At 42.3% G+C, this 17,170-nt stretch overlaps 1 protein-coding gene across 1 annotated transcript; it reads right to left on the bottom strand.

Moving 5' to 3' along the window:
- Positions 1-1,322: 1,322 nt before the first annotated feature.
- LOC139756682 (uncharacterized) lies at positions 1,323-3,264 on the bottom strand. Its single transcript, XM_071676335.1, has 2 exons — positions 3,211-3,264; positions 1,323-2,195 (listed from the first exon to the last, which is right to left on the bottom strand). The coding sequence occupies exons 1-2, from the start codon at positions 3,220-3,222 to the stop codon at positions 1,839-1,841; spliced, it is 369 nt and encodes a 122-aa protein (XP_071532436.1). The 5' UTR covers positions 3,223-3,264; the 3' UTR covers positions 1,323-1,838.
- Between the last annotated feature and the right edge of the window lie 13,906 nt (positions 3,265-17,170).

Consider the following 17,170-nt stretch of genomic DNA (forward strand, 5'->3'; position numbering starts at 1 on the left):
GAGACTGGGATACTTTCTTTAAGGGCACGGGTAAGGTTGTGTGAAGGAGGAAAAAAAAAACTTGGTTCTTGCCCTCCCACATAATATGCTGAAAATCTGTTGGATCTTTTACATTAAGACGGTGAGGGCGACGCTCTTCGGTTGACGCAAAGAGCTGGCAAGATTGTGAAGGAAAATAATCTCAAGTTGGACTGGTTCCAATGCCCTTTTGCAGAATCGAACAGGAGGCATTCCATGATTACCTGACAGGTGCTCTACTGAACCATCAAAAAAGGAAATTGCAGCTGTCTAGAAGCTTCCTTAAATGATGATAAGGCTCATGGGAGGGAACACCTACAAGGAACCATCTCAGAACCATACGTGAATGTCATACAATTTGAGGGCAAAAAAATTATCACGTGAACAAAGACGGGGAAAAATGATATCCAGGAGACAGTTGCATCACTCCATGAAGCCTGGCGGACGACGAAAGGCCACAAGTCGTGAGGTCGTCCACCTGGGGACCTTACCTGAGCCACCCCCCCCCCACCCCCCACCCCCACCTCTAAATGGCTGGAGGGGGATAGATGATCTCGGTCTGACGTACCTGTCTCCCTGTATTTATTTCCCTTGGATAAACTGTGCGTTCGTATGAACTAGATAGGATTAAAGGAGATAGGAGAGGGTGATGGGGGAAGAAGATATCGCAAGCAAATCCCCCCTTTTTTTTTTCCTCGGTTAAAATATCTGTTCTCTTCCCTGAGACTTTACCCTCCTCTCTCTCTCTCTCTCTCTCTCTCTCTCTCTCTCTCTCTCTCTCTCTCTCTCTCTCTCTCTCTCTCTCTCTCTCTCCCTAATCATACAAAGACAACGAACATGATCGTTTCTATGTGTAGCTGACTTACGCATTAACTCTTGTGCATTAACAGCGAAAGACTCTGTGGAGAAGATATATTCAACGAGTGACAATACCTACAATGCCCCAGGAGGCTGTGCACGACGAGAGACTGTGCCTTTGGTATTGGGGACCCTCCTGTAGAAGTTGCTGGCGAACATGGGACCCATGCCAAGCACACAGCCTAGCTTCTATCCTCATACGTCGTCACCCATTTGATCTGTGACAGACACTAATGTCGTATTGATCTATTTCATTTTTGGATCTTTGGATTCCTGCAGTCAGTAGGTGATAGTCTTTTCTATTATATCTATTTCAAATTAAAACATTTTCTTTCATTCTAATCTGTTATTCAATACAGTGAAATTCATGGATGTTGGTGATATTTTGTTACGTGTGATATCTTTCATTTGGAATTTCGTAAAATTGAAAAAAAAAATCTAAAATCTAATTTTCGTTTTCTAAAATCTTGTTGATTATACTGGAACACATTAGTGCATTAGGTTGTTACAACATGATGATATGCAACTCATATTATAATTTTCAGACATCACGAATTGTGCAAGCATTGCCCCGGGGATAGAATTTTCGTCATAGCTTTTACGTGTTTATTATTATTCATCTATATGGACGACACACTGCGTTCTGATGGATGGGTACATAGCCATAATCAGTATACTGCACTTGTTTTTATCCTAACCAATTACTCTGATTATTATATTTAGTCCATTGAAGAAAGAAACCTCTCTCAATTTCAGTACGTGAATCTAACAAGATATATATATATATATATATATATATATATATATATATATATATATATATATATATATATATATATATATATATATATATATATATATATATATATATATATATATATATATATATATATATATATATATAAAGTGATATAGACCAGCTGTAGATATCGTATGCCAAACAGCCGAATGACCACCCCTTGTTACCAGTAGTAGGCAGGGACGAGGCCATGGTTATACTGGTAGGAGACGCCGTAGCCTGGGTGGTGCACCGTCGTCTGGTACCCATAGGTGGCCCCGTGGCCATAGTAGCCATAAGGGTAGCCATAATGGCCATACGGGACACCGTAGCCATAGTAGCCCTTATAGTCGTGGCCAGGATCAGCCCCACGCTTGTGGATGGGGTGGTTGAAGTGAGGGTGTAAAGGGCTGTTGACCTGGGGGTTTTGGTAGCCGCTGGGGGGTCTGTTACCATCCACTTGCCCCTGGCCTAAGCCTGGGAAGGCCTCTGCTTCGCCCATCTGCTCTGCTGCCACGAAGGCAACCAACAGTACAACGATCTGTGAGGAAGATAAGACGTCTGTCAATGCGAAATTCTTCTTTGTATATCTGTGAGTACATCGGACACTTGAATACACACACACACACACATTATATATATATATATATATATATATATATATATATATATATATATATATATATATATATATATATATATATATATATATATATATATATATATATATATATATATAGTGAATTGGAACGATGTGGTATACCGGGGTCGACGTGCTGTCAATGGATTGAACCAGGGCATGTGAAGCGTCTGGGGTAAACCATGGAAAGTTCTGTGGGGCCTTGATGTGGAAAGGGAGCTGTGGTTTCGGTGCATTATTGCATGACAGCTAGAGACTGAGTGTGAACGAATGGGGCCTTTGTTGTCTTTTCCTAGCGCTACCTCGCACACATGAGGGGGGAGGGGGTTGTTATTCCATGTGTGGCAAGGTGGCGATGGGAATAGATAAAGGCAGACAGTATGAATTATGTACATGTGTATATATGTATATGCCTGTGTGTGTATATATATGTGTACATTGAGATGTATAGGTGTGCATATTTGCGTGTGTGGACGTGTATGTATATACATGTGTATGTGGGTGGGTTGGGCCAATCTTTCGTCTGTTTCCTTGCGCTACCTCGCTAACGCGGGAGACAGAGACAAAGCAAAATATATATATATATATATATATATATATATATATATATATATATATATATATATATATATATATATATATATATATATATGTTCCTATGAGTCCACGGGGAAAATGAAACACGGTAAGTTCCTGTGGACTCATAGGAATATCTTGATCACGTACAAAATTGTGATCCTTTCCAATATATATATATATATATATATATATATATATATATATATATATATATATATATATATATATATATATATATATATATATATATATATATATATATATATATATATATATATCATTTTACGGAACCATCATGGAAGATGAGCCAAGAAGTAGCGGAAGCGAATCAGTTTACCAGAGTCCTCATGACTGGTGGTGTGGGTAGAGACGAGCGGCTGGTGGCTGCGGTGTGCGTCCTCCAGGCTGCCGGAGTGTATATATATACAGGTCCTGGAGCGGCGACCACGCCCTCGATGCTTCCCATCCTCATGCCTGACCTTGCAGGCTCGAGATGGTCTGGCGACATCCACAATCGACCTCTGGCATTAGTTGATCTCGTCTCTTTTGTTTCTATCATCAGCAAAGGTCTATTGTCGGGGTATATTGAACAATGCAACACACCAAGGGAAACATCTAAAGCCTTAGCTGTGATTTCATGATTTACGGTGTAAATATGAATGTATCTTAAAGATGAAAAGGATTCACATTTCAAACAAACTGCTGAAAATTTTTCTGTCCGCACACACACACACACACACACACACATACACACACACACACACACACACACACACACACACACACACATATATATATGTATATATATATGTATATATATATATATATATATATATATATATATATATATATATATATATATAAATATATACATTTATATATACACACCACTTACCTTACCACTGTTTCCCCCGGCCACTTCATATGCGCTGGCTCAGTCCATTGGCAGCTCGTCGACCCCTGTATAGCACATCGTTCCAATTCACTCTGTACCGTGCACGCCTTTCACCCTTCCTGCATATACAAGCCCCGATGACTTGAAATCTTGTTCAATCCATCCTTACATCTTCAGTTTGGTCTCGTCAGTCTATTCATCGATAAATATCTCAATAAAGCAGGCCTTAGAAAAGTCACAAGCCGATAGAACAACACGGTGTCAAGAAAGGCAATAGTGGCACGTAATATTTCGCATGGTTTACCAAAGACGTCAGGATAAGCTTGCCGGAGGACAACGAAATCTTGACCGTACGTCAGACTGAGTCAGCAAAACCCCTGAGAGTCTCCCAAGAACTTCGACGTGACCAGCGTCAGACCAGCGGCGGCTACGCTATCATGAGCACATTACCATAATCCAGTGACGGTGAGGAGTCTCTCTTTCTCTCTCTCTCTCTCTCTCTCTCCCTTTTTCTCTCCTGAGGGTGCACCTTAACAAACATACTAGGGAACATTTTCAAAACTTAATGTCCGCGGTAAAACTTTCTCGTGGAGTCGCCGAGACAGTTTTCGAATGAAAGTTTTCTATCCTAAACACGTAGTTCTGATCTGCATTGCAGATCTCTGCTCTGCATGACACAGCTCTGCTTCTCAAGACTCAGCTCTGCTTCTCGTGACACAGCTCTTTTCTGCATGGCAAAGCTCTGCTCTGCATGACACAGCTCTCCTACTCATAACACAGCTCCTGTGTTCCGAGTCACGCTGCTCTTTTCCTCGTCACATAACGCTGTCTTGTTACTGCCACTGGAGCGCTGGTATACCTCCATACCACAAATCCTCACCCACCTCACCAATCATCCCGCTCCCGAAACCCTTTAGTCGCCTTCTACGCCACGCAGGTAATACTGTGTGGTGTCCTGACCATTTACGAAGACACTGTCACTCGAGTTGTTTCTCAGCGAGATGATGATATCAGACCATGACGTCAAAGTGCTATGAAAAACTGTACATAATGCTGTGGTCACACTGTAGTCTAAAAGGCTCTGATGATGAGGGGAAATAAAAGGCGTCTGTCTCCCTCCCTCGGGATAGGACGTTAGCTTGAATTACGTATCAAAAATCGAACCACTGTTAAAAAAAACCTCTGTAGGAAATAATGCTAAAACAGAAGACGAATCAACCGTAGAGAGAAGAATATGTGTACAAACATAATGCAAGGTGAATCTAATGTTAGTGTTAATCACACTCGATGTCACGTGCCTTTGATCAAAGAGTGGTGGAGAGAGGTCGTGTGTGTGTGTGTGTGTGTGTGGAGTCAGGCCAGTACGGCAGAGGTGAGAAATTATTTTTTTTTTGACTCTCGGAGAGGAGCAAGAACTATATAGGCTTACACAGGAGTAGGCTTAGACTAACGGAAAATGAGAGATGGAGCGAGAGGCTGAGGCTGGAGTGGTAAAAGCTTAAAGGGAAGGTATGATAAAGCACAGGGGAAGGTTGGCAGACACAGATGACTGATAACAAAAAGATAAAGGAATCACACTCTAGAAGGGGAGTGTTAGGTGACAGACGATAGTCAGGGGAGGCGGGCGGTGGGTTTAGCGGATGGTATGGCAGAATACAGGAGAGGGGAAGAAAAGAGAAGGTGATGATACTAAAAAAAAGAGGAAGAAGGGTGTGAGGAAAGAAAGAGCAAGGATGGAGAGAGTAATGATCGTGGATAAAGATGGTCTGAGGCGGGAGGAACAGGGGCCATGTAATGACGGGTGGAGTGGAGAACCTGGCCATCTGCCCCTGCAACCCTTGGTTTACTGTGAGAAGTGGGAGGTAATGGTCTCGGGAACATATCCCGGAAGAAGCTAGGAAATGGATCATGGGAGGGACTAGGGGAGGGACCAGGGAGGGAGGGAAAGGAAAGGATCTTCTCTCTCGAGGAGGAGATGGCGGAGGAGGAGGAAGAGGCGACACAGTAAGACAGGAGGACACGACAAGACGTCAGAAGAATGAGAGGATGTCAGCCACTGCAGATTGAGGTTTCTATTGATATATATATATATATATATATATATATATATATATATATATATATATATATATATATATATATATATATATATATATATTCTTTCTTTCAAACTATTCGCCATTTCCCGCATTAGCGAGGTAGCGTTAAGAACAGATGACTGGGCCTTTGAGGGACTACCCTCACCTGGCCCAATTCTCTGTTCCTTCTTTTGGAAAATTAAAAAAAAAAAAAAAAAATTAAAAAAATACATATATATATATATATATATATATATATATATATATATATATATATATATATATATATATATATATATATATATATATATATATCACTCAAATACATCCTTCCTGACACATCAGTTTGTATCAGGTAATCTTTGAAAGCACTGCTGCTCTTATGACAATATTTCATCGTAGAACGAAACTCTTCACTTAGATAGAATCTAAAGTTGTTTTATTTTATCTCTCATGTTGGCGAACTTACAGTGAATGACACTGTACGTAACGTTATTACGTGCATAACGTCGGGGCTAGATCGTCTTTCGTATTCATAATACTGAATGATGCTTCACAAGCAGTTAGTTAGTACTTAGGAGTGGAGCGAGATCAGTAGTTAAGGTGAGGCACATTACTAAGGAGATTGAGAGTTAGAGCAGTAGTTAGGGTGAGGCTCATTACTAAGGAGATTGAGAGTTAGAACAGTAGTTAGGGTGCGGCACATTACTAAGGAGATTGATAGTTAGAGCAGTAGTTAGGGTGAGGCACATTACTAAGGAGATTGAGAGTTAGAGCAGTAGTTAGGGTGAGGCTCATTACTAAGGAGATTGAGAGTTAGAACAGTAGTTAGGGTGCGGCACATTACTAAGGAGATTGATAGTTAGAGCAGTAGTTAGGGTGAGGCACATTACTAAGGAGATTGATAGTTAGATCAGTGTTGGTTGTTAGGGAGCAAAGTGGTTACAGTACCGTAGGCTACAATAGGAATAAGTCGTTTGAGAAGGCTACTACAGACCTCAGCAGTTAGGATCATGTAGACTATTAGAGTCCATCAGTTAGTATATGTGACGAGGGAGCTCGGCGGTAAGCAGGAAGGTGCTTTAGAGATCAGTAGTAAGGGTCGTGCATGCAGCTACGGAGCTCAGCAAGTAGGAGTACAGCAGGATAATGGGCGAGATCAAAGCTAGATTGATCCTCATTGTCTGCCTCGCCGTTGTGGGGGTGTATTATGCGGCAGCCATGCAAGCAACACAACATGCTATGTCCCAGGATGTCCTCCTGTCCGCAAGCATTCTGGACTGAGGGTTCATTATGGTCCTAGGTCCTGCAAGGTTTGTCCTTGCTGGCCATTATCCACTGGAATTTCTGCCCCCGCGCGCGCTCTCTCTCTCTTGCGGGAGGGTGAGTGAGCAGAGGGAAGGGGGTGGGGGAAAAAATGAGTTTCCTTGTGTTGTTCATCGTTATTTTCTCTCTCTTCATCGTCGGGGGTGATCCTCATGTCCACCAGGGAATCGAAATCGATCGTGGAACTCGTAGTATCTTTCGGTATCGTGTTCTCCAATGATTCCCTTGTTTCCCGATCGCATCAACCGTTCTCTTTAACTTTTGTGTTTCTCTCTTGTCATTATTGCTATCAAGCAACACTCAACACTCACCTTTACGTTATCTTTATTCCGTTGGTTTGCATTCCCTTTTACTGATTCAGTTCCATTGTGCCTCCTGTTGGTCTCTGTTGCTTAGTCTTCGTGATGGTGATTATATTCTCCCTCTCTCTCTCTTCCCTGGATTCTTCCGCGCCTTCCTCCAGTCCATCTCCTCCCGTATTCCAGGAATCCTCTGCCATACTCTCCTCCAACTCCCCCTTTTCCAGACTCTTTTTCTTCGCCTCCTCCACCCTCCTCTCCAACCGCCCTAAGCAACCGGACTCTCCCTGCATAGTATCCTCTCTCGCCGTCCTTAACCACGTCTTCTCCAGCTGCCCTTCCGTTGCTCACCCACAGACTCCATTCTCACGGCTCACTCACACGCCTCCTGACATCCCCCTCCGATGCCTTACCCCCTCAACACAGTCCTCTCCTCTCACAGAATTTCCCCCCACCTCACACGGCTACTGTGGACTACCCTGGTGCAGTGAATATTTCGAGAGAGAAGAGAAGAGAAGAGAAGAGAAGAGAAGAGAAGAGAAGAAAGGGGACGCCTGGAGGCGAGTCCGGCGATGTAAAACACCGAGCCGCGTTTTTCGTCGGTTTGGAAAATCTCAAAAAGTGTCGAAGTAGCACAAAAAAAAGAGAGAAATGAAAGAAAATGGGAATGATATAAAAAGCTCTTGCCTTCAGGCGCCTGCAGGTACATCATGCACGCCCGGAGCCAGCATCATTCTTGTGTGGGAGGTGATATCTGCACCTCCCTGGCCTCCTCCCAGGCCTAGGTCCTACTCCTGCCGGTTGGTGTGCTGTCTGGGGCGTGGGCCGTGGTCGTCCAGTAGACCTGCTACTATCCTTGTTGCCCTGTAGCCAGGCAGGCAACATACTCGAGTTCACCGGGAGGTGTAAACAGGTCCCCGGAGTGTGTGTGTGTGTGTGTGTGTGTGTGTGGAGTTCGACTATTGTCTTAACTGCCGTCGAACTTGTCGAGTTAACCAGGTTGATGTGACCCTCAGGCGTGCCTTGATAAAGTTTTGGGAAAACCGTGCTTTCCCTCTCTCCCCATTCTCTCTCTCTCTCTCTCTCTCTCTCTCTCTCTCTCTCTCTCTCTCTCTCTCTCTCTCTCTAGCTCTCTCTCCTCCCTGTTTTATATATATATATATATATATATATATATATATATATATATATATATATATATATATATATATATATATATATATATATATATATATATGTATACATTATTTTTCCCCTCCTCCTCCCTCAACACAGTTGGAGTTATCGTGAGATCCTTTAAGTCCCTGACGGCTTGATTGGGCTTAACAAAGTCTCTCTGACAATCCCACGGGAGTGAGTCCTCCCCGACTCGTCTGATCTTTAAAGTGTGATGCTATCACATGGCATAAATAAAAACTGGGAGGGACATGTGATGATAATCACATGAATTGGGTTTGATAATATGCTCATAGCAACCTAGGTGTAGTTCGCCACTGTGAAGTAGAGATTGGGGTTGGAAAGAAAATGACCTTTAGGGGGTGTTTGTCTCATAGTTAAAAGACAAGAGTAAGACCGAATCTCTGCCTTTTTCCTACTTTTCAACACGTGATCTATCACACAAAAAAGCATCTCTTCTCACAACACAACCCGGATGGTACGTGTCAATGCCTACTATAGCTGGAACAGGATATACATGAGTTCCAGAGGTGAAGGCATTCCTCGTTTCTCATTGCAAAGATCTGTTATTGATACTGGGCATTACTCATTTTTCATTCGATTATCAGAATTCAACAACCATGTACTTTTGAAAAAGCGTTTTTGGTATGATTATACAGCTTTTGTGTATATTTTCTCAAATATAGTCTAAGATATATTCTCAGTATTAGGGATATATTGGGATATATTGGTGAGGTTATAGCCACAGTAAAAGTGATATTCTCAGGTCAGAGTTAGAGAAAACGGACGCCATCCCTCACCTTGTGTTTCTAGTGTGTCACTAAAGCAATTCAGAATTCTTGTGGTGTTTGGTTCGTGAGTACAGCAACCCCTCAAGTCTTGTGTTTCAGGCCTGCCACACCGGCAACCATCATTCTTGTGCCACAGTAATCAATAGAACACCCACTGGCAGATAACTGTATGTAAACAACTCTGTTCACTTATATCTACATACTTCATTTATTGATTTTGGGAGAGAATTACTCTATACATTTTCTCAGCTACAAGAGTAAGACGTCTTTTTTGACAAACCCTATCGTGTGGTGAAGTAGGTACATATCGAATACTTGCTCGTACTTACGAAAGTGATTCTTTATTGAGCAACAAGACAGAAAGAATTGAAATATGTTTCGCTAAAGCCGTAAGCGAATATATCTGCCAGTCATGTATAATGTGCCATGCTGTCTGGTCATGAACCAAGTCAGTGAATGACAAGATAAGGGGTCATTGATAAGTGTATCATGACAAAGGAGGAAAGAGACACATTTCGGTATATGTTAACATATCTTATTAACATGGCAATGATCGCGGCTTTGTTTAGGTACAGCGTGTCAGCGAACGCGTGATGACACCACGCCAGTTGAGGCACTTCGAGTGTCTCTACTGCAGGTAAAACGAGGGGTACTTGGCTGGGTACTGGTTTCTGCGGGCGTGCCCTTGGTGCTGCACAGATCCGCGCCCCTGGTGCTGCACAGGGAATTTGTAGTCGGACTGGAGTTTGGGTTGACTGTAAACATTACGGTTGGTATCAGCTTCTCGCCTCCTGCGACCATGGATAACCGGGTTTGGGAAGCCTTTGGCATGAGTAGATTGGCGTGCCAGACCATAGTAGACTGTGTGGGTATGGTATCTGGGCTTGTAGCTATGATACCTGTGGCTATGGGCGTGGTGATAATGTCTCCGGGCGTGGTAGCCTTGGTAGCCATACGAAGACAGAGAGTTACCCTTCTGCTCTCCTGTAGCCAAGGCAGTCATCAAGAGAAGAACCTGTCGGGGGAAATGAAAAATAATGTATATAGTAATGTCATGAATGATTAATACACACATTCCTACTCCTATGAGTCCACGGGGAAAATGAAACACGAAAAGTTCCCAAGTGCACTTTCGTGTAATGATCACATCATCAGGGGAGACACAAGAGAGAAATATAACAGTCAGTTGATATACATCGAAGAGACGAATCTAGGACGCCATTTGGTAAACATAACATGACTGTTATATTTCTCTCTTGTGTCTCCCCTGATGATGGGATTATTACACGAAAGTATACTTGGGAACTTTTCGTGTTTCATTTTCCCCGTGGATTCATAGGAATATCTTGATCACGTGCAAAATTGTGATCCTTTCCAACACATTCCTACATAGATCTTTGAGTATGGACACTTTGTGAGCCTCTACTTAGGTGGACAAAAATGTATATATGAGGACCAGGAGGGAAGACAGAAAACATCTGCGTCACAGGAGCTACAGAATTGACATTACCTGACCGACAGTGACCTGATACACGCATTCTTTTAGGAAAATAACAAACTCGTCAGGTGAAAGTTTGGGTCTAAGTTATCGCCATAGACAAGGACTTCGTCGAAAGTGTTTTGCTTAGAGGATATACTTGGCACAAAAATGACTCATGGGAAATTATTTTTTCAAAGTAATTTCCGAAAAACTGACTCATGGCAAATCATTTTTCAAGGTAATTTTAAAAAAAATGACTCATGGCAAATTATTTTTCAAGGGAATTTCCAAAAAGTGACTCATGGCAAATTATTTTTCAAAGTAACTTCCAAAAAATGACTCATGGCAAATCGTTTTTCAAAGTAATTTCCAAAAAATGATTCATAACAAACTATTTTCTAAGTAATTCACAAAAAATAACTCATGACAAACTATAAAGTAATTTCCAAAAAATGACTCATGGCAAATAATTTTTTCAAAGTAATTTCCAAAAAATGACTCATGACAAATTATTTTTTCAAAGTAACTTTCAAAAAATGACTCATGGCAAATCATCTTTCAAAGTAACTTCCCGAAAATTCCTTTGAAAGTTCATTTTGAAAACTGTGCAGAAAAACACCAGATTTTTGACTCGCAGCAGATTTTGATGAGTACTGCATGGCTCTTACATGAAAACGACGTGAGAGTAAGTTGACGATGGTTCAGTGAGACAGTCAAAGCATGTGGTACAAAGCATATGGTACGAAACACATGTGGTACAACACATGTGGTACAAAGCATGTGGTACAAAGCATGTGGTACGAAACACGTGTGGTACAAAGCATATGGTGCAAAGCATATGTGGTACAAAGCATATGTGGTACAAAGCATGTGGTACAAAACACATGTGGTACAAAGCATGTGGTACAAAACACATATGGTACAAAGCATGTGGTACAAAACATATATGGTACAAAGCATGTGGTACAAAGCATGTGGTACAAAGCATGTGGTACAGCACGTGTAGTACTACACACATGTGGTACAAAGCATGTGGTACAAAGCATGTGGTACAGCACGTGTAGTACTACACACATGTGGTACAAAGCATGTGGTACAAAACACATGTGGTACAAAGCATGTGGTACAAAACACATGTGGTACAAAGCATGTGGTATAAAACACATGTGGTACAAAGCATGTGGTATAAAACACATGTGGTACAAAGCATGTGGTACTACACACATGTGGTACAAAGCATGTGGTACAAAACACATGTGGTACAAAGCATGTGGTATAAAACACATGTGGTACAAAGCATGTGGTACTACACACATGTGGTACAAAGCATGTGGTACAAAACACATGTGGTACAAAGCATGTGGTATAAAACACATGTGGTACAAAGCATGTGGTACTACACACATGTGGTACAAAGCATGTGGTACAAAGCATGTGGTACAAAACACATGTGGTACAAAGCATGTGGTACAAAACACATGTGGTACAAAACACATGTGGTACAAAGCATGTGGTACAGCACATGTGGTACAAAGCATGTGGTACTACACACATGTGGTACAAAGCATGTGGTACAAAGCATGTGGTACAAAGCATGTGGTACTACACACATGTGGTACAAAGCATGTGGTACAAAGCATGTGGTACAAAACACATGTGGTACAAAGCATGTGGTACAAAACACATGTGGTACAAAGCATGTGGTACAAAGCATGTGGTACAAAGCATGTGGTACAAAGCATGTGGTACTACACACATGTGGTACAAAGCATGTGGTACAAAGCATGTGGTACAAAACACATGTGGTACAAAGCATGTGGTACAAAACACATGTGGTACAAAGCATGTGGTACAAAGCATGTGGTACAAAGCATGTGGTACTACACACATGTGGTACAAAGCATGTGGTACAAAGCATGTGGTACTACACACATGTGGTACAAAGCATGTGGTACAAAGCATGTGGTACAAAGCATGTGGTACAAAGCATGTGGTACTACACACATGTGGTACAAAGCATGTGGTACAAAGCATGTGGTACTACACACATGTGGTACAAAGCATGTGGTACAGCACATGTGGTACAAAGCATGTGGTACTACACACATGTGGTACAAAGCATGTGGTACAAAGCATGTGGTACTACACACATGTGGTACAAAGCATGTGGTACAAAGCATGTGGTACAAAACACATGTGGTACAAAGCATGTGGTACAAAACACATGTGGTACAAAGCATGTGGTACAAAACACATGTGGTACAAAGCATGTGGTACTACACACATGTGGTACAAAGCATGTGGTACAAAGCATGTGGTACAAAACACATGTGGTACAAAGCATGTGGTACAAAACACATGTGGTACAAAGCATGTGGTATAAAACACATGTGGTACAAAGCATGTGGTATAAAACACATGTGGTACAAAGCATGTGGTACTACACACATGTGGTACAAAGCATGTGGTACAAAACACATGTGGTACAAATCATGTGGTATAAAACACATGTGGTACAAAGCATGTGGTACAAAGCACATGTGGTACAAAGCATGTGGTACAAAACACATGTGGTACAAAGCATGTGGTACAAAACACATGTGGTACAAAGCATGTGGTACTACACACATGTGGTACAAAGCATGTGGTATAAAACACATGTGGTACAAAGCATGTGGTACAAAACACATGTGGTACAAAGCATGTGGTACAAAACACATGTGGTACAAAGCATGTGGTACAAAGCATGTGGTACAAAACACATGTGGTACAAAGCATGTGGTACAGCACGTGTAGTACTACACACATGTGGTACAAAGCATGTGGTACAAAACACATGTGGTACAAAGCATGTGGTATAAAACACATGTGGTACAAAGCATGTGGTATAAAACACATGTGGTACAAAGCATGTGGTATAAAACACATGTGGTACAAAGCATGTGGTATAAAACACATGTGGTACAAAGCATGTGGTATAAAACACATGTGGTACAAAGCATGTGGTACAAAACACATGTGGTACAAAGCATGTGGTATAAAACACATGTGGTACAAAGCATGTGGTATAAAACACATGTGGTGCAAAGCATGTGGTACGAAACACGTGTGGTACAAAGCATGTGGTACAAAACACATGTGGTACAAAGCATGTGGTACAAAACACATGTGGTACAAAGCATGTGGTACAAAACACATGTGGTACAAAGCATGTGGTACAAAACACATGTGGTACAAAGCGTGTGATACAGCACATGTGGTACAAAACACATGTGGTACAAAGCATGTGGTACAGCACATGTGGTACTACACACATGTGGTACAGTGTGGTACAGCAGCGAGCAGCCAAGATGTTTCCAGGGGTAAAAATCTAATGACATCACAATCAATTAGAAGATTTGAGATTACCTGAGAAAAAGAGATGGTTGTGAGGTAATCTGGTGCAAGGGGTTCAAAACTGTCAAAAGATTTGAATACTTCAATCTAAGGCTAGATATGGCCAGCTCAGTCTGAGTTCGCACGCAACAATGCTAGCAAACTCTTGGGCAAATTTTGATTAAGGCAAAATACTTTTCTTCACTGTGATTGTTAACATATTGAATGATTTAATCGTAAAGGTAGTTGAAAGTAACATCAAAGATACGTTTAAAAACAAACTTAACAAATCATTCAAGTCCACGTCAAATATTTTTTTTTTGCAGTTCTATAGATCTTTAAGTCATCCTTTTTGCCATTTTTAATCTTCATACACGAAGGTCTATTCTTTGATCTCTTCCACGTAAATTTAGCCTTTTCATGACCCAAGGATCTGTTGCTCTTTATTTTTTTCCCTTTTGTGTCTAAAATAACCCTCTCTTTTTTTTCCCCCATCCTTATTTACCATGAAAGACACAGTTTATGTTCATCTTTACCTCAACATTTATAAAAATAGCATCCAGGTAAAGGTTAGGAATGCCCTCAGGACTAAATCCTCATGTCTACGTGGGTCTCAGTAGCATAAGTCGCCGCGTTCTCTGGAGTGGGATCTCGTCTCCTTCCTGGAAGACGCGCCTGACGTCCCCCAACTCATCCAAAGACGAGCGGCTTTGCGGACCTACACCGAGCCTTAGTACCGGCTGTAGTACACGAGCGACTCACCAGAACCTTCATTGTTAGGGGTGCTTTAGAGGCACCGGCGGGGGCGTGTGTCTTACCGACGGGGGTCCCTCTTGCTTATAAAACCATCCGGTCCTCCATGCGCCGCCCATATCCATCAGACCAAACCACACACACCACACACACCACACACACACACACACACACACACACACACACACACCCCACACGCGCCCTTCCCCCACCAGGAGACAAAGTAGTCCTTTGTTCTCTCTCTTTTGTCTCCCCGAGTAGACTGAATTCAAGAGATCAAATGGAACTTTGGGATCCTGCAAATTTGGCCTTGTATCCCATTACGGGTGCAAGAGTGTCCTTTGTACCTTGCTTCCCGTTCGTGGCCAGGGTCTGTCTGCCTCTTCTTCCGCCGGCCTTCAGTGTCTTAATCTGAGGATGGTGGGCAGCAGACCCTCCGTCTTTTGTCATCCTCGTAATTTCGCCGGTGACCTGATCGCCAGGATATCTGACAGCCAACCCGGAAGCTGCAGATTTCTTTACCCTTATTTTCTTTTCCTCTCTCTCTCTCTCTCTCTCTCTCTCTCTCTCTCTCTCTCTCTCTCTCTCTCTCTCTCTCTCTCTCTCTCTCTCTCTCTCTCTCTCTCTCTCTCTCTCTCTACATCCAATGCCCTGAAACCATGGTCTGTTCTTGTTCACTTTCATTGCTCTTCTTTCGCTGTGTTTTTTTTTTCTCTGTACCAGACACAACCTGATCCCTGCTGGGGTTATACCTCTCACTTCCCTCCAATCAACTTTCCTCACACTTCCTCCAAACCTCTCCACTCCATTCCCTCAGACCGCCTCCTCCAGGCACTCCTCCTACAATCCCCTGCCATCAATTATTTTTCCGCCTCCACCTCCGTCGGTCTCCCACTTCCAAAACCCTTTTATCTTTCCCACCAGTTGCTCCTCCCAAGAATCACTATCTCCAGTCGTTACCCTCCAAAAACAAAACAATGTTCTTAAACACTCCTGCAAAAGTTATTTTCTTTCATCCTTTCTATTCGCACCTCAGTAGTCATCTTTAAGTAAGATATCGCTTGGATTTCACTCATTCCACTGTCTCTTTTAAGTCATCGCTCTCTGTGTTCCTCCTCTCTAACTTTGAACTCACAGTCTCTCTACCAGCCGGTCTCCATAGAGACTCATCTCAAAAATAATCCTCTTCAGCAGTTGCCCCCACAGCCTCTTTCAAGAGTCCTACCAAAAAAAAAAAACCTAAAAAACAAAAAACTTTTCGCCATAAATCAATTAAAAACTCTCCTCCAGAAAATTTTTATAACATCCTCTTACACCTGAAACTTTCCGAACCTGACACAGAATCTTCCACAGGTGTTGTTAGAGACCCACTCACATCCTTGTGTCTCATCCCCCACACTTGCTAAGTCCTCTATGTTCCCCTTTTCCCAGAACTCCATCCAAGATGTTTCTTTTTTATTCTCAACGATTCCCTGGCAGCTCCCTTTCACAGACCCTGAACACAGCCAACCAACGCAGTCACCCGATACAGCTAACATCAAAGAGCGCCCATCTCAACCCGGCAACAGACACTCTTCTGTTACAGTTCCTGTCCACAACCATTCTCTTGCAAGAACCTTGCATGATTCATGGCTTGCAATCCATCAAGTATATTTCGCACACGTAACCCATCATTCCTCTCACACACTCGAATTTAAGGATAAAGTGGTTAAGGAAAGTGGACGTCACTGGCAAGTGGAGACTCAACTAAAAAAGAAAAAGAAAATGGATGTTAAATCACATGTGGTTTTTGCAGAGGGATAATGCGATAAGAGAAATAGACGGAGAGGTATTCTAGAAGGGAAGCTCAGCCAGCAGATGGAAGAACAAAAAACTGAGACGATCATTGGAAAAATCAAGGTATTGTATAGCATGAAAAGAGAGATCAGAGTAGGGGATCCTATGAGTGTGAACCTCCCTCCCCGTATATAGAGACGGGTGATAACACACACACACACACACACACTAACACACACACACACACACACACACACACACACACACACACATACACACACACACACACACACACACACACACATACGCACACACTCACACAGACAGACAGACAGACAGACAGACAGA

Source organism: Panulirus ornatus, chromosome 23, assembly GCF_036320965.1.
Source record: "Panulirus ornatus isolate Po-2019 chromosome 23, ASM3632096v1, whole genome shotgun sequence".
Taxonomy (NCBI): domain Eukaryota; kingdom Metazoa; phylum Arthropoda; class Malacostraca; order Decapoda; family Palinuridae; genus Panulirus; species Panulirus ornatus.